Here is a 22,509-nt window from a genome sequence, read left to right as displayed (position 1 = left end):
GGCTTTTGAAAATTGTTTCCTTTATTATGCATAATTTTATTTTCTTATGAGGATTGATGTGTCAGTCACCATGAAACTTAAGTGCCTATTAAATCACCTGCAAATGCAGTTAAGTGTTTTTTTTTCAGTAACTTAAGCCAGCAAATATTAAAAGGATTTGTCGGCCCAGGTGGTAGGGAAAGGACCACAGCAGATGCTTCATATTTACAGTTCCCTTCAGGACTCTAATGTTTGGTTTTGCTTGAGTTTGTAGGTGGGAAAATAATTTGTCATCTTTACAGTGTCTGCTGTTGTTCCTACTTTATTATTCAACACATGTAGAAATTTAGAAATCATTTTATTAAGCTTATGGAAGATCAGTGTTAAAATTGAAGGTTGATTTAGGAAGGTGTTGAATTCCCCAATACACTTGTGAGGGGGAGAGTGAAGATTGGGCTCTCTGTGTCTTTCCTTTACCTTAGTACAATTGTTGTTCAAAACTGTTTCAAAACCAAGTAGGTCATGAATGGTAGGGGTTCAAACTGAAGTTATTCTTTCTCCTGTGCAATGCTAGCTTTCCTTTTGGGAATGAAGGGATGGATGCAGTTTGGATTCTTAAGTATTGATGCTTTCAGTGGCTAAAATACCTCAGGTTCCTCCTTCACATTCTTCTCCAAAGACAATTATAATCCTGAAATTCTACAGTATTTCTCTTTGTTTCCTTTGATTTTTTTTTTTTAAGCCCAGAGGAGACTTCAGATGGTAGGGGCAACTAAACACTGTCCTTTAGGAATTATTTATCCAAAGAAAACTCAGGTACAAAAGGCTTGTTTAGTGCTGCAGGGCTATGTTGCAAATGTCCCTTAAACTCTTAAAGTTTAAAGCATAGAGTTTGGGAAGGTGAAAGTCACCTGTGTGTTCATTGCTTACTTCAGCCCACCATCCACAGAGTTTCTAAATAATTTAGATTTTCATCATTCTGCAAACAAAACTTCCATCAGAAAATCCTGCCAAAACCAAACTGTAGTGCACGAGCACTAGATGGTTTTTTTGAGTATAATTGATATCCACTGTTTTAAATTATCTTCAGTGACGTTGCCAATAGCCTTTTGTGTGCAAAGGAATATATATGCCTAAGGCAGAGAAGCTCTTTGGGATGGATGAGCAGAATTTTGAACAGCTGGAGTAGAAGCCATGGGTAACACCCTGATGAGAGAAATCAGAACATGCATGCCTGCGTAATTTCTCCTGTGAAATGAAGAATAAAGAAGAGCCAGCGGAGAGTGGAAGTATAGCACAATTCCAGAATGACAAAGGCAGGAATTTTTTCAATTAAACCCAATTATTCTGGTTAGTATAATATGGTGTGTTGACCCACAAAGCAGCACTTAACTGCTATCCTTTATAAAGCAAAACAGGTCAGAATGATCTTGACCTTGCTGGCTGCTCTGCTTTAGCAGGACTGGGTTTTGCTGCTCAGCTGCTCAGGACAGTGGGGGCCAAGGGAATGGTCCCACCTGGGGCAGCCATTGGTGTGCCTGTCGAGCCCTGGACACTGGTTTGATCACGCTGGCTTCCTCCAAGCTGCCAAAATTTGTGAGGACAGTGGGCTACTCATTTATTCTGCATCAGGATCTGCATGTAGTATCTCCAGTTGTGTTTCATACTGTGCCGTGCCTCCCAGTGTCACTCTTGGTTCCAGTTCTGAACTTGCAGCAGGAGAGAGTTGTGCTGGTTTAGGTGTCGGTAGCTGAAGTGTACAGTCAAGTGTATGTGCTTGGCCACATTACCTGTGTGCTCTGCATATCAAACAGAAATGACATTTTGTTCATACGTGATTATTTTTTAATTGATTGCCAGACGTGTAGCAAGATTCATACTCCAGAATAACAACGTCTTATGTAAAGGAGCTTGAGTTTCTTGAGTTGCACATTTAGAGCCCACAAATTGTGCTACAAAATAAAGTAAGGTGTGATCAAACTAAAAAAGTTATGTAATGCACTGTGTTCTATAGTACTTGCACCTCACAAAAGCTGCGATTTTTCGCCTAAAAGACTTGAATCTCACAGTCTTGTGTTCCTCTTGGGGCTATTCAGTAATGTTACCATGGGAAATCATTTTTGTGATTACAACTTTTGCAGCCACAGTTTATTTTTAATGATGTATCACTGTCCTCAGGTGAACATGAAATTAAATTGAGTGGCTTCTCTATAATTCTGTTCTCTCTGTGAAATTCTGATGGAATCAGCTTACCAGACTTGAAAAGAGGTGTGATGGAGGTAGAACTTTGTTTTAAAACCTGTTTAGAGAAAGTGTGAGAGACCTCTTTATTTTTCCTTTCCCCATGTGTTAAGATTTCCTAACGTACAGGACAAAGACCCCTTGTTTACTCTTATTTACTGTATAAAAAAGGCAAACTAATGCTCTTATGCATTGTAGAGAATTCTCTCCATGCATCCTAAGTGTGTTTTGGGTGTTGGAATGCTTCAGTATGGCTATGAAGCCAAACGAAATACCTTTCTGTAGTGAAATCAGGTTTATTACAGTGTAACTGCCTTCTATAAACAAGTCTCCTTTTAAAGACTTTTATCTGAAATAACTGATGAGTGTAATGGTATTAAATAATTAAATTAAAAAATACTGTTATGATGCCAAAAAGAACATCTCAGTCTCTTTGATCTTCATTTTGGCTAAATATAGAAAATTTCACTAGAGACTTTTGTAAACAGACTCCATTAATCCTAACAAATTGTTTTGAAAAACAGAGACTATAATAGATGGTGATTAAGACAGTGAGTAACCTTGAGTTTTGATTTTCAATACAGCATGAGTTAACTCCACATTAATTGGAGTCATGCCTCTAAGTCATGTTGTACTGCTCTGAAATCCACGTGTCCCTACTTCTGTTTGTCTTGGCTTTAATTAATCATTCCCTTATTTCTTGACAGCAGCCTGTTATTGGGCAGGGAAATATGGATCCAGGTGTAGTCTCGAGCCCCTATAGCTTCTGCCTGCCTTCTGCACACCGTGGCTCTATGCAGCACAGGAGGTCCTGGCAGTGTGCAGTCTTGCAGCAGATGAAACACAGATATGTTTCATTCAACACAGTACTATTTCCAACTGGAGTGCTGATGAGAACTCTCTCTAGTAGTCTTTAAGCCTTTCTTCTATCATTGAAAAAGTTCAGATTTCATGTTTTTCTACGTGTTTACTAACATTCTGTGCATCTGTAATGTAAGTTTGTGTGTTTGCAGGTAACTTAACTTTTTATTTTGCCACAAAGCTTTTCATGACTACCTAAGAATAAGAGGGATCCCATTCAAAGAAATGCAGACATCTGTTATTTATGTTTAGAAAAAGAAATACTTATGTTTCTGACAACACATCATTATTTTATGTGGTTCTAAAGAATGCGCCAATTGTAATAATTATCTGGATTAAGAGTGTCAGTTGAGTTAATAAAGAGCCGTGCCCTGAGAACTGCAGTGTCTGTATGGCTTGGCTCTCTGTGCACTTTAGGGACCTCTTTCTTGATTGCCTTGTTCTTTCAAAGTTCCCTGATGGGACAGGGCAACAATTAACTCCCATAAAGCACAAGCCTGGGAGCAGCTGGGCCCACTAATGATGGACAGTATGGATTTGTGCTGTGCCACACATGAGTTTCTCCCCAGGGATACTCCCTTGGTATCATCGCAGCATGTCTCATGCCATTCAGTGCCCTCAGACAACGTGCTGTTGCTCCTTGTGGCTCACAGTGCATGTGGGCATTCAGTCCTTGCTGAAAACACTGCTCTGGGGCAAATAATGTGCCTTGTGGATGTAACTAGTCTGCTCCAGCTAGTCCAGAAGAGGAGAGGCAGAAATAGGGCTGTGTTTCTTGATCAGTTCCCCACTATGTACCCCCCTAAAGACAGACCTGACTCCCAGGTCTTGCTGTACATAAGCTGGTTCACCAAATTACAGTTGAAAAATAATTTCTATTTTCAGGAGTTTAATTATTGGGGTTTTGCCCATTTTCCTTGTTGCTTCTGGTTTTGAAAGCTAGATTGGTGGTCAAGCATGTGGAAACTAAATTAGTCATTCAGTACATGTGACTGGCAGTGAGGACAGAGAGTGAATTTGGTCATTGGAGTGCTCAACCTGTCCTTTATCACATACTTCTCACCTGAATCCAGTAGTTGAACTGGGAAGATAACTGTAAGAAAGTTTAAATGCCAACACATGGAATAGCAGTGAAGAGTAGAAGAACTGGAGACGGCTGAGAAGCTGAAGGCAGAGTAGTCAGTGTGGTGTAAGGTGTAAGTGGTGGTTTGGAATGTGCACATTAACTCCAGGGTGTATGCTTCCAAGGAAAAGCAAGAAAGCAGCTGTAGGAGGAGGTAAGAGATGTCCTCTGTCAGAGGAGTCTTTCTCTTAGCTTTATCTGTATAGACAGTTGTGGTGGTGGCCACCACAAGCTGCCAGGCTTTTGTGACTATTCCCGTAACTTGGTGGTGGAGGGAGAGAAGCTTGTGGTGTTTGTAACACTGCAGTATTGGGAGAACTTAACGCAGGTGGTTTGAGTTCTTTCCCTGCTCTGACTCTTTTGAACACAACTGTCGGATATTTTAATCAGTTTTGTTGACACCTGTATACAGCTTCCAGTTATTAACACTTGATTTATTTAAGTGTGTGTGCAGTAGGGAAGTATTCGATTCCCCATCTCAGCTAAGGGCTTGGTCTTAATAAATTGATCTCTTTTGGTGGTCCCTCAGAGCTTTAATGAAAGATGCAGTTGCACTTGGTAACTAGAAATAATCCATTCTTAAAAGATAACTAGCTATTAATATAATGGTCATTGAAGGAAATAAATGAAATTAGTTATTCTGTGGCTGGAAATGCATTATTAGTCAAGTTGATGATGTTTATGATACTACAGAAGCACAGAATTTTGTAGCACTTTATGAAGACATTTTTATTTCAGCTCTCATCGTAGGCAAGCTAAACTTAACTTACTGACAATGTGAAACACATATAATATGGTAAATTATACATGGGTTAACTGTCTGTCAGTCACTTATTCTTCTGAGCAAATGCTGCTGCGTGTGTACTACTTATTTTCTGGGGTTATGGGGGGAGAATACATTTTTAGTTTATGTGACTTCTATAAGCAGTAAAAGGAGGACTTTTTCTAGCTCTAGTACTGGCACAATTACTGTCAACTTTTGCAAGCGTGGTACTGAATACATACAGACTGCTGCGTGAAACTCCCTGCCTGGTGCCAAGGGGCTGACAAGGAAGTGTTGGCTAAAAACCTGTTTAAATTTTTGTGAAGTGTGTACTCAGAGCTACAGCTGCGTTCATAGTTGGAGACTGAACCATTTCTGTGTTACGCTGGCATTAAAATAGCGTGTGACTTTCAATGTGAATTGAAGGCACTTGGATTTAGGTTTGCTTCCATGCTTTTAGCAAATGAAGCACAGTATTGACCTGTTGGCATAAGAAGCTAATGTGGATCTAAGTGTTACAAAGTGTTGTGAATGTGTTGGTTTTTTTTTTTATTTGCATGCTGCTCTAAAATTGCCCTTCAACAAAATTGGGAACTAGGAGCTTAAAAAGCATTTTTGGTTAGAATAGTTGCTATTTCATTTGCATGCAGAGTTTTTTCTGAGTTTTTGTTCTTTCTTTTTTTTTTCTTTCTTAGTCTTCATGAAGAAATCATTGACTTCTATAAGTATATGTCTCCCAGACCTGAAGAAGAGAGAATGCGGATGGAAGTGGTGACCAGAATAGAAAATGTTATCAAAGAGCTCTGGCCTAATGCAGATGTGAGTAGGACCCTGTTTTATTTGTTAATATGTAAAAGCAACATTTTGTGCCTGTTTACTTTATGAAATATTGAATATTGTATGTAATAAATGAGGGCCAGTTATCCACAAAGGTGATTAACTGGTAATTTATTAAAAGAAAAGAGAACAAAACAAACAGACCAGGTGGAAGAACCCAGGAGGGGGAGTAGCCCTCTCCTCTTAACCCAGCAGCGGGAGGACCTCGCTGTGACAGGTTTCGTTCTCAAGAGGACTTCACTGTGAGAGGCTCGAAGCCAGGGAGGACATGTACTGACGGGAACACCGCCTTTTATGCTCTCTTTCAGTCCTTCTGATTGGTCAGTCCGCAGGGCTGCTGCTTAGCGGCTCGGTTCATTGGCTTAGGTTTCCCGCTTCTCAGGTGATGATTGGCTCGTCGCTAGGTCCCGCCCCCTCCCCCACGATGCGTCGAGTGATTGGTGCAAGGTCCGGGTTGGAGGGAGGCTGGTGATTGGTGGGTGCAGCTGCCTCTCTCAGGGCTGATGTCATCCCGATGGCGCTTAGGGACCTTTCATACTCCATTATCACCACCTCCTCCTGGCCTCTTTAGATCACCTGCAGTCTTTTGAAACAAAGGGCTTCCAACTCTGTTCAACAGTCTGAGCAGCATAACTTCATACAACCCAAATCATAACATTCAACTATCCTACCTAACACCCGTACAACCCGAATTAGGATGCATCAAACTGCCTGAACGGGAACAACGCCTATAACATTGCAAATGCTGTTTATTTTTCCATGTTAAACATAAGAAGACTTCTGTTGAAATGAGAGAGGTGATATTTCTTTCTCAAATAATACAGGTTAACATTTTCCATCACACATAGGACCAAAGACAAGTTAGTCCTGTTGTAGTCAAAGAAAAGTCATAAGGTGGGGTAATGTTCAGTCTCATGAATATTTATTTGATAAGATGAATGGGAACATATCAGACATGCATGCATGTATTGTGTTAAAAAAAAATCTTCTGAAACTCCTGTCTTTAGTAGTAGGGCTTTTAGTGCAAAGAACCGTAATCTTGAATAAGTTTGTTAAGGTGGTGTACCAGCAATGTCACATTACATAGCCCATGGTATTTTTAATGGGCAGTTAAACTAAATTGATATGTTTTACAAATTAAAAAAAAAACCCAGGAGTCTCTGTATAGGAAGAAACAAGCCTGTAGACCTGTGTGCTGAGCTTGTAATCTGTAATGCCTCTTTCCACTGATGATGGGTTTTTGCTAGTACATACTCATTCAAAACAAGAGTTTCTCCTATGCAGAGCTGTGGTTTTTTGATAAAGGTTAGATTAAAGAGAAGACGGGGAAGTTGAGTTTATAAGTCAATATGGTTTTATGGGCACATAGTTGGGTTTCTGGCATAACTGAATCTAGTTTAGTTGTATTCTTCTACTGATACGGTGTTCATTTCCAGAATGTAAATTTCTAGCTGTAGTCATCTATTTGTAGATACAGTAGCTGAAAATTTGGGCTTGTTAGTCAGAATAGGAAACCAGATTCAGACAGCAGAATCTCTAGTATAAGGAATGCTCTTTGATCCTGCCACAGTAAAGATAGTGTTTTGACATGAGTGACTTAAATCCACTGCTCATTTCAAATCTTAACCTGTTTTTTTGGAATGTGTTTTTAGAAATTAACAGGATATGACAGAATGTGAATTCTGTACAAGCTCTGTGTGTGTGGTGTGTGGGTTTGTGTGTAAAATATACTCACATTTTCAAAGTGATTATTTTTATGGACAATGTATCAGTGAGCATCATATGGAAGGAGCACTCTCCACTCGGTGATTGCTGCCTTTGCACAGCTGGAGGGAGGTTGAGTCATTACTCCACATATCTGGCAATTTTCTCTTTGAGCAAACCCAGCAACCTTTCCATGGGAACTGTGTAAGAGAGCAGCATGTGTCACAGCTCTCCTCTACCCCAGTGAAACAGCCAGGTAGACCTTAATCAAGAGCAGGAGTTGTAGGGAACAGTGTGGGTATGAAACAGTGCATGCTGTGATACACCCTGCCAGTGCCTTGGAGGAGAGGATTTCACCAAAACCACTGATTGCTTCAGCCTAGAAATGTTGCTATTTCCTAGGCAAGTTTGTGTGCTGCAAACTTAACTAGTCTAATGGGGTGAATGGATTTATTACCAGGCTATCTCTCTTTGTTGCCACTAGCACTTTGAATGGGGCACAAGAACATACTGCTTCCAGAGATACTCTATAGGACAGGCTTGATCTGTAAGTCTTTTGCATTAAGAATAACTTTTTACATACATATCTAGAGGGGTGTGTGTGTATATAGGACTCTTTGCGTCCTTGAGAAAACAGTCTGTCTTTAAGCTGCTGAAAGTTGTTTGTAGCCACAAGGTATTGAAGGAGGGGAAGCATATTGCAAGCCCTTCCACAAGAGACAGCTGACCACTGGGCTTAGCTGTAACGTGACCGAGAGGAAGCACACACTGTGTAGTTGGAAAACTGAAGTTCACTTTTCAATTAGTGCCAGTTAAAACTGCCAGGACTGTCTTTCTCCACTGTGCTTGAAAATGTTGGAGAGCGAGAGTGTGCCAGCTCCTTTTTCTCGAGTCAATAACTGTTCTTCAAAGCCCAACTGCATTTTGTCTGCAGTTGTTACGTTGAGGAAGAATTCTCCTTTTGTATGTCTTTCCGTTTTCTCGAGGCTAAAAGGGAACTGAATGGTGACAACAGCATTACTGTGATGTTATTTTTCTAAAACTTGCTTTGCCAGATCAGCTTGGGAACTGAACTGCTGAACTCAACTGTGTTCAACTTGGACAGTCTCTTGTAATTTTTCAGTCCTTTGAGTTAATCACTAACTTTTTGAAAATCTGTGTTGGTTTAGCTACTTCTAAGATTCAAGTTTTGAGTACATGCTCTGAGAAGGTGGAGTGTTATCTGGTCCAATGTCCTCAGCTCTAGCTGTAGTGTAAAGTGATGAGTTAATGTTTAAGCTGTTCATTTTGAGTCGTCGATGCAGCCAAACCAGCTAAAATAAACTTGGAAGTTAAACATACACATTTAGTTAGTAGTTTCTCGCTAAACACATAGGTAAGGCGTAAAAAATATATATAAATATATGAAAATCAGGTACCAACAAAAGGAAAATAAGGCTTCATGAATCTAAGTGTACAGAGAACATACATGTGGAATGTGCCTCAGCAAGTCCTTTTTTTTCCCTCTCCCCTGTTCCACTTAGGAAAAGGCTGAAAAAGCAGATGGAGGGGGGGTAAAACTAGGTATCCTACACTGTTACTTTATTTATAGAAGTTAGCAATTGTGTCATTTGCTCTCTTTCTCAAGGGAATGTGCTTAGAAGGAAACATTCCTAGTAAGTGAGAATAGTTCTTGGCATCAGCAAGTCTCTGACCATAAGAAACATTTTAATTATGCTGAAACCAAACAACCCAAAGCGTTTAAATGAAAACATTTTAAGACAAAGATTTTTGACCGGTTCAATATGAAAATTTGGCTATTAAACAAATAAGTATTTACACAGTGGAATTTAGGATACATTTGTCTTATTGTCCTCAGCTTCATGTCCGTGTGACCTCATAGATCTGAAAAGAGCGAATGTTGCATACTTCACACACTTCAGTTATGAAAATACTATGATTGGGAATGGAAGTAGAAAGATGAACTCTATTTAGTTTAACAAACTTCAGAAAGTTCTACTGAAAGATGTAGAAGAAAGGGAAACTAAGTTGGCTGTGGAGAGATTTTTTTGTTCTGTTTTGATGGAGGAATTTTGGTACCAAAAATTTACCAAGCTTTTGTGGGTTTCCAAGTTCTGGTGTGCTTTGTGAGCATGTATTTGGACACATACTGTAATTAAAACTCCTTCAGGAACTTCAGAATTTAATGTGAACAAGTTCACAGAAATGTGGGATAAACAGTTACAATAACATAGAGGAGTGGGAGTCATTACTATGAAGACTAAAGTTATCTTATGAGTGCAAATGCAGATCTCTGTCCACAAACAATAAAAGCATGATTGGTAGTGTTAGCACACCATAAAAACTACTGTGCATGTCTCAAGTCATAATAGTGTCCGGTGTTTGGGATGCTTTAAATACATGCATGGCTACAGAACTTCAACAGTTTAAATTCCAAATTGATAATAAATCAAAATCCTTTAAAATTTGTGTTCTGATTTCCCCACTCTTCTGTCTTTCCAGTTTTTGTAAGAGAGTGGTTGAAGTGTGGGTGTGGGTTTCTTCTGTAATAGTTCAGTGTTTCTCATACTCCAGATTATTGTACAAGAGCAGATGTCGTCTCATTCCTTTTGGTATAGGTCATATATGTTGTATCAGTAAGTTTATGAATACTTTCAGGGTTGTTTATTCAGTAAAGGCTCTCTTTGCTGTTCAGCTGAACACACTATTTCGTTTGATAATGTGAAAGCACATTTAGTTTTTTCCTAACCCATCAGTGTTTGTTTTATTGTGCAAAAGCACTTTTCTGGTGTTTTTGGTGCCCAAGTGAATCCTGGTTTGACTGAACCCAGTATCATAGAGGGTACTTTTATTAATCTTGGATTAAAAATAGTGATAATTATTAGTAGTACATTCTTAGCTTTTTGATGCCTTTATGCTTTAGTACAGTATTGATGCTTGTGCTGTGGCACCTCTCACAGTCTTTGCCAGTTTGATAAGCTATGAACTTCCAACATTAAATTGTGTATGTACTTTTCACTGGGCAATGGGGTGAGGGGCTAAGAGGAGTGAAGTGATAAAAAAAAATCAAGAAGAAGCACTAAACTACTTCTTAGTCTACTAAGTATTAAGGCACTTGCAAAACATCATCCTTTCCCGTCTCCCCCTTTTACTTATCCTGAAGGGGAAAAAAAGTAAAAAGTGGGTCGCTTGACATACAAATAGGTGGCAATCAAGCTGGCGTATGAGACTCATTAAAGCAGAATACTCAAGTCTGTATAAGGTGGCTCCAGGAAACACATCAGAAGAGTGGTTGAAAATTAGCCCAGATGTGTAGATATTTTTACTTTGAAGTCTCACCAACCCCCCTTTGAGACTCAACTCATGAGTCCAGCCTCCCTGTGAGGCTTGGCTAAGTAATGAGAGTGTGGTTTTGGACAGCTTACAGGGGAAACCTGATAATTTACACCTCCAGCGCTAGTAAAAATCCAGCATAATAAAGTAATTCTGTGGGATGTGAAATTTATGAAACTTTTTTGTTTGTTGTTGAAGCAGAAATAGACAGAGTAGTGCTACTTGCTTTGTAATTCAGAAAAAAAAATGGGTCATGATAGAATTGATTTTTTTTTTAAAGTATGCAAGTAATGGAAATACATGAAACTTCAAAAATGCTTAAATACTGAGGGGTATACTCTGAGATGTGAAAACAAAAAGCAAATTAAACTGATACTGTTTCTCTTAAATGTTCTGTCATTAAGCATTTCAAAGTCTTGGGTTCTAGGTTTTTGACAAATTTAGTCATGGGATCAATTTTTACATTGCAAAGCAGTTTTTTAATAGAAAAGTCAAAGTTATTAATGTTTCATGAGTAAAAACAATGAGGATCAGCTCTTTTTAATACATTGAAGATGTGTATGTTTCAACAGAAGTGTTCAGTACCTGTTAGCAATACCAAAATCTACCAATGGAGGGTAGCAGTAGCCAGCCTTTACAAGCAGCTTAATAGATTTCTTTGTCTTCTGAAGCCTGAAAATTTTCTTATTTCTTCCTATATGTTTTCTTATATATCCTTTTCTTGTGTTTCAGGTGCAGATATTTGGAAGTTTTAAAACTGGTTTATATCTGCCTACAAGGTTAGTAATTCTTCAGTGTAAATTCCACACAAGAGAAAAGTGACTTGTTGGACCTGTAACCCTGGGGTTATTTATCTACTCTCCTAGGATCTATTACTTGTGTCAATACTTGTTATACTAAGAAAGTGTTAAGCTATTAGTTCTCTGCAAATGTACAGAAATACAATAAATAAGACTAGTGACTGTAACATGTGTCTATATAGATCTTGCATGTATCAGTAAAAGGATCTGAATTACCATGTGGTCAAAAAAAGGCAAAGGATTTCGCTTCATTAATACCAAGAGAAGATGCTGACCCTAAAAGAAAAGCTAAATTTTATCTCCACAGACAACTAAACTGAAACCTTTAACATTACACTGTTAATGTTAGTGCTGTAGAGAAAATATGACATGCAGAATTAGCTTTTTTCTTTCAGTCTTCTTTTGTGAAATCTGTACAATAGTCAACATCTACCTTTTCCAAATTTATTGCTAGTTTTCATAAAGAAGAGTCTCTACTCAGTGACACTGGCATCTTCTGTGTAGAAATTGTATTTATCACAACTAAATGGAAATGGAGTGAAAGGCTTAAATGACTGCAGGGGATGAACACATTTAAATAGCATAAATCTGAGGATAACATTTGAGCTGAGTTCCATACTTTGGGAACAGGAGGACATCTAGTACTGACTGCAGGTGATGGATATCCTGGTCATTATTTAATGTTTCTTTGTAAAACAAAGAACCTGACAAATGCTTTAGTACCTGCTTTAGTTTCAGGAGTTTTAAGGAAGTCTAATTTCTCAGTTTCTATTTGTAAAGCCAGAAGTGAGGTATACAAATACTCATTGTTTTCACATTTGGCCTCATTCCTGGCCTTTTAAAATTTTATTTTAAATAGGCTTAATTAAATTTGATTTGATGCTGGTAATGCTACAGAGATATTCCTAGCCACTTGATGGATGCTGTACTATATTTGCTTGATTGTTTTGAAACAGATATAACAAAAATGCTTTTCTATTGCAATATGCTGTCTTTCTTGAGTATTTGTTTCAGGTGAGGTTTTGGGGGAGAAAAAATGCAGATACTTCAAATACAGTACATAAACCCACAGGAAACCTTCCTGTGGCAATGCATGCCAAACTTTTAAAATAGTCATCATTTGTGTGTTGGTCATTAATTCACTGTTGCCTTCTATCAAAGCTTCCCTTCACCTTAGGTTTTCCTTACCTCTCAGTAACTGTATAGTTTGTTTAGGTTTCAGGCTTTGGTATTCAGAAGGACCTGAAGTGTGTTCTTAATGCTGTTGGGATTTGCTTTGTATCCATTTACTTAAGCTGCTGTTGAAGGTTTGGGCACACAGTTGTTTTGCTGCTGGATCGCTGCATCCTTTTGAAGGCAGTATTTATGCTCAAGGTGGCAACAGAGCTGCTTTTTCTCTCTCAGTGTGCATCAGAAAAATCTCTCCTGTTTTTAACTGTCAGCAGTGAGTTTAACACTAATTTAGTTTAGAAATGTCCAGCAGCAATTCCTGCTCTCCAAGCCAGTTTTGAACACAGTATTCTGAAAGCAGCCAAGTGCTGCCTGTCCTTGTCAGCCCAATGGTCTGTGGCTGAACTGCTGCTGCTTGGCAGGAGACAGCTCATCTAATGCACATGTAGTTTCTTTGGGATTGTTAAAGTAGTGGTGTTTGTCAACCAGCAGACCTGTACAATCTGTTGCAGGGGGAAGTATTTTAAGCTTTTTTGTGTTTTCTGTTGTGCACTTTTCCATATCACTGAAGTATCCTGCTAGCATAACTATAGGGTTACACGCTCACCTCCTTCATGTTCCCAGCCAAGCAGGGAAATCAAAGAACTTGGGAAGCAAAGAGGAAGAAGCTCAGGACCTCACAGTAGCCCTCACTGGCTTCAGATGTGACACCAGCCACCTTTTGAGTTTGAGTTCAGGGATTGAATTAGGGTGTCAGCTCCTTGTGTAGTGAAAGGAGTATGTGTGTGCATAGGGAGGAAGTGTAGTGGGATGGAGACACCTCTTCAAGGAGCTGAGTTAATGAGTGAACTTAATTAGGTGGCTTGATCTTACTTAATAGCTTGTTGCTTCCTGAAGTCAAAGTTGCCATGTTTTCTTCTCCCTTTCCTTGCTCCCTGTTCTTGGCACTACAGGACAGAAACTTACCCTGTGCCCTCTGGTGCTCTGATCATCCAGAAAACCAACTTAGAGATGCAAAGAGGCAGGAAATTACCCCAGAATATTCTGGGGGTTCTTTAAAAGGGGAATGAAGAAGGTTTCTACCAGACCCATTAATAGGTTGAACTGATTTGCAGTGGAATTGGGAAACACCAGGCTTGGAACAAAGGAGGAGACAGGGTCATGCATCTGGGAGTAGAGGACGGGAAACAGGACTTTTCCTTTTGGTGTCAGGCTGTTAAATTGACATTCCTGATTAATACAGCCCAAAGGTGGTGATTCACAACAAGTTAGTTTCTTGCTCTGAATCACTCCAGAGAAGCTGATCCCTCTCTGCTCACAGTGTGGCCTGAGGAGACTAATCTTAGGCTTTGCAGCCTAATTGATTTGTGTTTATCTGTCCTCTCCCCTAGGTAACCTGAAATGTTCTGTATTTCCCCAAGTGTAAGAAATTTTTCCATTTCCTTGGAAAAATCAGAGTAAATTATTTGGTTAAGCTATGTTCTGTCAGCTTTATTCTAGTTATGTATAGATGTCATTTGTTTGTATTTTAAGTGTATTGGTCTTTAAATTTGAATAAATCTTTTTTTTTTTCTATTTCAGTGATATTGATTTAGTTGTGTTTGGAAAATGGGAGACATTACCTCTTTGGACCCTGGAAGAAGCTCTTAGAAAGCACAATGTAGCAGATGAAAACTCAGTAAAGGTTTTAGATAAAGCAACTGTAAGTTTGGGGGAAGAGGGTATTTCCTTGTTCAAAGCTAAATTTCTAATCAAAGAAAGATGTTGGTTAAAAGAATGAATTTTCATAAGCAGAAACTATTTTGTATATTAAATTTGAAATAGACGAAATAGATTTTTTATTTCGTATGATTTTCATTGCTAGTGCAAAAACAAAAGCATTTTTTCTACTGTGGAAATTGTCTGATATTTCATATGTTGCTTTTAAGAGAGATTGGACTAGTCAGTGTTGTGCACTGATGTGTTTAAACTAGTGAATTTCTGGACTGAGTTTTTACATAAGTAAATAATTTTTCTTTTTGCAAGTAAGCAGGTATAATCAATTTTCACATAGAAGTACTAAGTACAGTCTAAATAGGTAGTGGTATGTCTTGCACAGAATAGATTAATGCCATTATAATTTCATACCTTTTGCTAATTGTAGGAGTATGTAAGAATACTGGGGTATCTAAGTCACAGCTGTTATTAGGAGAGAGCTCCACTCAGATGGAGCTATATCAGAGTGCTCTCCATATCTTGTACTTCTTGATTGAAGTTCATTTTGGTGAGGAAGTGATGACCCCAGTGACAAGAGTTTTGTCATTTCTGATGTCTCCAGGGCCGTTTCTCTGTTTCTCCAGTGTTTGTCTCCCTCTGGTGTCTGTGGTCCCCACCAGAGCTGAGCTGCTGCACCAGCAACTCACCCAAACCAATCCAAAAAGAATCACCGGGAAGGTGAAGCATTAAGTTCTGCTCAGCAGAACACTAAATTGAAAATAGCATTTATGAGTTAGAAAAGCAAAGTTTATGTAAACAGATCAGCAAGGAGAGTGAGTCCTGATTTCACTAGCTACCTCCTCTCTATAAATTCATGAAGCATTTCAGTTTTACTGGTGCATATAAGTTATAAATGAAACAAAGTGTGTCTTGGAAATCTGTATTGACTTAATGTGTCTTTCTTTTGCAGGTACCTATTATTAAACTGACAGATTCCTTCACTGAAGTAAAAGTTGATATAAGCTTTAATGTACAGAACGGGGTTAAAGCAGCCCAGCTCATCAAAGATTTTATCAAGGTTAGGCAACACTATCATAGAACTACATGCTGAGTATTTGATAACTTAATTTTATTTTCTATTTTACTTTGACTGCATCCTTACTAGACATACACTTTTACTCTGTTATTTTTTGTTGTCTAATAAGGCTGAGGCATGTCCTTAAGTTTTAGATATATTGCCTTAAAAGACATGAACATAAGAATAAAATATGGAGCAGTTTTAATAGTACAATGGTTAAGGAAATTGCACTAATCCCTGTCTTAAGTGTTCTGCTCTTTTAACTGTAGTTCATAGAACTGTGTATTTCTGAATTTCAAGATGGGAGATAGTCTTCTCATGAAAGCCAGAAGGCATTTTTGAGTGTGAAAGAATAAAAAAAAGCTTTTGTGTGTTCCCATTGCCTGGGCTACTTGCGACCCTTTGGCCTTGGGTCAGGGGGTGAGAGGGGTCTGTGCCCCGGGGGTGCAGCAGGAGCTGTGTGTGGCAGCAGGGGCAAGGCTGCAGCCCTGTGGTACCCCCAGCCCAAAGAGCAGAGCAGGTCTGGTGACAGTAGCTGGGGTCAGCTCCCAGTCTGGCCAACGCCTGGCAGACAAGTGCCCAGTGAGGATGTTGAGCCTGTGGTTAGGACCAGGATTAGGGTCAGGATTAGCACCAGTGTGGGGCAACGTGGCTCAGGCAGACAGCACAGGGAACAGCTGAGGTGGGAAGCAGCTCTCAAGCAAAGTGGAGGCACTCCCAGCAAGGCTTCTCACATGGTGCTTTCCCACAGGGCTGTTTTCCCAGCAGCCTGAGCCCAGGCTGTGCAGCTGTGCCACACCACAGCTGGCCTTGAGCTTGGGCAGCTAAGGAAGAGGTGGCACAGGTGTCTGTGCTGCTGTGGAGGGTCCTTTGTTTGACTTGAAGAAAACTTGGTGTGTTCTTGCCAAGTGACTTCATTGGTGTTCTTGAAGCACCCTCTATAAAACACTTGTGGGGCAATCTCTTGGGTCTTATTTTGTCCCACATAACTTTCAGTATCTAACTGAGGTGTCATATTTGGTATTAGGCTTGGAGAGGCCTCCTTCTCTTCATCCAGGTTATTTAGGAAGTCTGAGGCAGTTGGAGCCTTAGTTAAGGGTATGCAGTTTTCTGAGAAAAATTCCATCTTTCTGTTTTGGTATATACTGATATTCAACACTTCAGCTTGTAACAGGAAGTTCTTAGTAGTTTCAAAATTTCAGTTGAATAGTTAGGGATCTTCAGTTAAATAGGGCTCCCAATACTCACTGTAAGGCTCATGCAGAGAGGTTCTTAGCAAAATTCTTCTTTCCCTTTAATCTTTTTGTAGTCATGGACATCATGACCCACATCTCATCTGTGACACTAAGGAACTTTTTGGCTGTGTTGATAAAAGCAGTGATATTATTGAGCCTCTTTGCCCCTCCCCTGTGGGGGGTGTACAGAGTGCAGGCATAGCCCAGCCTCCTCTGCTGTCCGAAAGGTCTGTGTTCTCCACACCTCTTAGGGGAATCCATGCAGATAAACCTATTAAAGGACCAGTTACCCAAAGGTATTTCACTCATTTGAAAATGTTACCTGGGTGTAGTAATTTTGAAGGGCTTTCTTTAACTAAGGGCATCCAAAGTACTTGCAGGACAGAAATCTCAGTACACTTTGAGCTGCCCCTCAGTTGGAGCAAGAAAGTTCTGTTACAGATGCCAATATCTCCGTAGTTCTTCCTTTGCTATACTTCTCACTTGTATGAGAAAAGCAAGTGTATTTATATATTCAAACCAAATAGTTCTGATTTTATGATGTAGTAACTTTTTTTTGTTATTAATATCTGCCACCAGAGTCAAACAGGTAAAATACCTGTGTTGATCACAGGCAGGGCACTTGGCTTCTCCCTGTCACTAAAAATGATAGGTTAGAATTATACTTAGCTTTAAGACTGAATATAAAACAGACATTTCAATATGCTCTCTCAGCATCCATTGTATGCTCACATCACAGTATTGTAACAGCTTTGTTTTTCTCTTTCAGAAATATCCTGTGTTACCATTTCTAGTTTTAGTATTGAAACAGTTCCTGTTGCAGAGGGACCTTAATGAAGTATTTACAGGTGGAATTGGTTCTTATAGTCTCTTTTTAATGGCTGTCAGTTTCCTTCAGGTAAGTTCAATGGAATCTATCAATGCCATTGGTGCATAAGGACATCACCTTAAGAAAGAATTTGATCCACCCTTAAATTTAACTGTTTAAGCCATCATGTTTATGGGTTTGCACGCCCTTTTCATTTAAAATTAGAAATGTCCTGCCTGTCTTCTGTTCTTTCTCTGATGATAATCCTTTTGGTATGAAAGGTGTTTGGAACATCTGTTGGTGTACCAGTGCCAGGCACTGATACATATGCTATTGATACATATGATATGACATATGTCATTCATGGTAAAACAGCTTGAATATTGGGTAACTTACTTGGAACAAGTTCCATAAGGTTGGTGTTAGCTGCAGTTGTCCTTTATAACACTTGATCTCCAGGTCATTTATCCTGTATGTGCTTCAACAAATGCAGTGGAATCTGGATTCTCTGGGTTTCTAAGCTGATACCAAACAAACATGTTTTACAACTTTCTCTTAAATCTAATAGAACAAAATGCATGAGCTAAATCTATATTGTTGTGCTTGGGGGAGGAAAATACTGGACAAATATGAAGTAGCTGATTTCTGGCTGTATCAGCCCTGTTCTTTTTCCTGAACTAAATGTTACCTGTAACTGTGTTTGCAAGTGTATGTCCATACTACTCTAAAACTTGAGCCTGGAACTGGAGCTCGGTGTTTGCTGAGTGCCTTTGCAGTTCCCTGCTGAGCACAAAAGAAATTAAGGCAACAGGCATATAGTTTAAAAGCAAAATCTCTCCCAACCCCATTTTTTTCTTATATTGAGTAACAGCATTTCCATTTGCTCATTTAAAAAAAAAAAAAAAAAGTCAGGTTTCATCTCTGTTACGATTCTGAGCTGGTTTTGTTCACAGTCTCTCAGGCTGCTTACTTAACAGCAGAGGGGGTCCTATATATAGCTGTGCACATGGGAAGCCTGTATTTGTATTGCAGACCCAGTTTTGTGAGGTGCAAATATCTGCATGATATTTTAACCTGGCAAGAACCCTGCCATTAGTGCTGGAAGTTCACTTATTGGACTTAAAGTTAAAATGCAAGAAGATTAGTGCTTGACAGCCTTTTTTTTAAGAGATAATTATTGTATAAAAGTTGTCGCAGTATCTTAAAGACGCAAAACTGCTTAATCAAGGGAAAATACTATGTTTAGACATATTTGCTTTATGTTATATTATTTATTACTGTATTTAGACATGTTTTCTGTGAAAAAGAGAAAGCGCTTTAAACTTGAAGTCTTAAAAAATGATTTTTTTTTCTCTCTTCTTAATAGCTGCATCCCAGGGAAGATGCCTGTATGCCCAATGCCAACTATGGTGTTCTTTTAATAGAGTTTTTTGAATTATATGGACGTCACTTCAATTATCTGAAGACTGGAATCCGAATAAAGGATGGTGGCTCTTACGTTGCCAAGGATGAAGTGCAGAAAAGCATGTTGGATGGCTACAGACCATCAATGCTGTACATCGAGGATCCCTTACAGCCAGGTACCCTCAGAAACCAAAATGGAATAACAGTACTTAAGTGTGTGATAGATGCAGTGCAGGATTTTTTTTTTTCTTTGTTTATTGTACTTTTACCCAGAGAATTGCTGGTTTGGACTTCTGTACATGTAAATATCTATAGATCTTTTAAGCTCTTTCAAATATTTATGCTTTATGCTAATCCTGTCCTACAAGAGGTGATTGCAGTTAGTTGGGACTTAAGGGCAATTTTTAAAAGAGATTAGTGTTTCCTGCCTGAAAGGTGATAACCACAGTTTCAACCTTACTCATTTATTTGTATTCTTATTTTAAGGTAATGATGTTGGGAGGAGTTCCTATGGTGCCATGCAAGTGAAGCAGGCTTTTGATTATGCCTATGTTGTTCTGAGCCATGCAGTTTCCCCAATAGCTAAATATTATCCTAACAATGAAACAGAAAGGTAAAGTCTCTGATTCTAAATCTCAGACGTTCATTGCTTGTATTTTTCTGTGTCTAAAAATTAATTGTGGTGATGGTTTTGTTTTTTTCCTGGTTTGCAGTATATTAGGGCGAATAATTAGAGTAACACAAGAAGTGGCCACATACAGAGACTGGATATCCAAGCAGTGGGGAATGCAAAGCAGGACAGAATCTTCATGTAATGGTGAGTTTTGACTCAGCAGGGCTGAGGGGGAAAACTTCCTTCACAACTTGATTGTATAGATTTTGTTGTTCCTTTTGCCTCACATAAGGCAATGTGTGCATCTTAATAGCAAGTTCCTTTTTTGTTCAGTATTCTTGTCTTTTCATCCAGAAAAGTCAGATTTCTACAAGAGTAAAATGGCCCATCTTTATTGTACTGCAATAGATTTGGTCAGTAGAGAAGTCTGTAAAGAGTGCTGCCTTCCAAAAGGAGACTTTGGAAAAACTTCCAATTTAATTTACTGCATTGTCACTGTCACATTTCCTTTGTCCTTCAAATGTGGACAAGGTTTTAAAAAGAATTACTGGGCATTCTAGTTTAAATCTTTATTCATAACTTCTGTGGTTTTATTCTTCATTTAAAGTCTAACATACCGTATGTGTACGGAAGCAATACTTAAACCAGGATTCACTATATAAGTGGAATAAGTATTTTAAACAGGAAAGTCCTGAAATATCAACTATGTTTCTTGTTTTGAATAAATGGAAGCACACAAAATCTAGCCAGGGAACTTGATGACAATGCCAATGCCCTTTTGAATCACCTTTAATCCATTGCCCATCTTCTGACTTTAGCAGTCAGTTGCCACCCTCTCTTGGTGCAGGTGTGTCTGCTGTCTGGAAGTTTTCAAACTAAAATTAATTTTAATACTCTGCAATTAATTTTCGAATTATGCCTGTCAGAAGTGTTCTCTTGTTAGCGATTAATCAGAGAAGATGTTGCAACTACCCATTCTTTTGGCTAGGTTGAGATTTTGTTTGCTTGTTTTTAGAACCTGTGTTAGTGATTTGTCAGCTGAATGTGCTCTGTGCCATTCGTGCTGTCAGCCTGCAGGCCCTGGTGGCCCTGCTGTCCCTGGGAATGGCAGACAGCCGGTGCTCAGTTCCAGGAGCTCCCATCACCTCCCTTTTAGCCGCCTACATGCAAATACAGCTGGTGAGGCAACACATGGACATTATGTGAATCTCTAACTCCTAAGTGTCTTATTTGAGATAAAACAGCAATCAAAAAAAGAAAAATAACCCTGTATGAGGAAGGTAATGGTGACAGTTACAGTGGTTGTCATGTTGATATAGTTTAGATTTAAGTTCCAATTCTTTTTTTTTTTTTTTTAAGGCAGAGCTTAGTGAGATATGAGAGTTCTTGTATCTTGAATTTTCAATGTAGGAAATCATACAAAGCAATGAGGCTTACTTGGAGTTCTTCTGATACTAGCAGCTCCAGCAGAAGAAAAATGGGAGTTGCTGAGTATTGGGCATATAGGAACAGAATTTAAACCTATGTATTTGATTGCTGTTGAAGCGTGGCATGAAGCAATCTGCAGCAGCACATCTGAACTTTGTTACTGCCTTCTTCCATGTCTTCTGTCCCTAATTTCCATCTTGAACCATGGGCAATGCTCTGTGCATTAGTGAAGCCTGTCAGGAAGCCACCACCCATCTGGGAGGTGCTGGCCTGCAGTGCACACACACGGATGCGCTCTCGTGTGTCTGCATGGATTTAGGGTGTGGATGTGTGCAGATGTCTGTGCATGTCCTGTGGGATGTAACATGTATTACATATCTTAGGGGGTATATTAAAAAACCCCAAGGCAACATATTTTTGCAGTTTATGTGTGGTGATGTTTCTGTTTTGTTTTTATTAGGTAATGGAGTAACCTTGATAGTAGATACTCAGCAGCTGGACAAATGCAACAATAATCTTGCTGAAGAGAATGAAGCACTGGGAAAGCCTAGGAATAAAACTTCAGAAACACTTAGTAAACATTCTTCAAATTCTTCATCAGGTCCTTTATCATCATCATCATCCACACTGTCCAGCTCTAGTGATGTAGTAAGTACTGGAGGTTTTCTGACTTGGCTTTTTAAAATTTCTTCAGGGTTTTTCTCTTCTGATTTATATTGTCACAGAATACATTTTGGAAGCTCACAGTCCTAGTCAGTTAATTCATCCAGAATCCTAACTTGCATAAGATGCAAACTCTTATGCAATTTCGACACATGTAAGTTGCAGTGTGTTTTTGATACAATACATGTAGAAAGTGACTGTAGTAGATACAAAGTTCCACAGCCCTCTTTCCTCTGGGAAAACTGTATTTCAAAAACAAATAAGACTGGTAGTTCTAAGCCACATGCTTTAAAAAACAAACAGGCCTAAAGCCTTGAAAAAAATTTGTTTGGGAATTCTATTTAAAAAACAAAAGGCAAATCTCAAAACCAAAATCACACATTTTTAAATCTGTTTACTCGATAAGAATTCTGGATTGAAAGAATTTTAATATCTAGTAAAATAAACAAGTTTTCAATTTTGTCCATTGTTAGCTTTCTTTTTAAAGGAAAACTCACTTTTAGAAAAACTCACTCTTAAGAAAAACTCACTAATCCTTTACATTTTCCTGAAGGATTCTGATGGAACACCTTGCAAAACCTCTAAACAGTTGAGTTGTCGTCAGTCTACCACAAACAGAGTGGGGTCACAAGAAGTGTCACTGGAATCCTCCCAGTCAAGTGGGAAAACACAAAATAGCCAAACAGCCAATACATCCAGCAACACGAACAAATCTCAGGTTTGTGGAATGTTTGAAACAACAACTGTGTAGATTATTTGAATATTACACATATC

At 38.9% G+C, this 22,509-nt stretch overlaps 1 protein-coding gene across 1 annotated transcript in view; it reads left to right on the top strand.

Annotated features, from left to right (window-relative positions):
- Nucleotides 1–22,509, top strand: part of TENT4B (terminal nucleotidyltransferase 4B) — a 41,935-nt gene that overhangs the window by 15,349 nt on the left and 4,077 nt on the right. Inside the window, 10 exon segments of the mRNA XM_039558400.1 lie at nt 5,663–5,786; nt 11,574–11,620; nt 14,393–14,513; nt 15,477–15,584; nt 17,589–17,717; nt 18,994–19,207; nt 19,518–19,644; nt 19,745–19,848; nt 21,533–21,720; nt 22,289–22,453. Of these exon segments, the coding sequence (XP_039414334.1) occupies nt 5,663–5,786; nt 11,574–11,620; nt 14,393–14,513; nt 15,477–15,584; nt 17,589–17,717; nt 18,994–19,207; nt 19,518–19,644; nt 19,745–19,848; nt 21,533–21,720; nt 22,289–22,453 (1,327 nt within the window).

Source organism: Corvus cornix, chromosome 11, assembly GCF_000738735.6.
Source record: "Corvus cornix cornix isolate S_Up_H32 chromosome 11, ASM73873v5, whole genome shotgun sequence".
Taxonomy (NCBI): Eukaryota; Metazoa; Chordata; class Aves; order Passeriformes; family Corvidae; genus Corvus; species Corvus cornix.
Note: the sequence above shows the minus strand (reverse complement) of the source record. Positions and strands in the feature narration are given on the sequence as shown.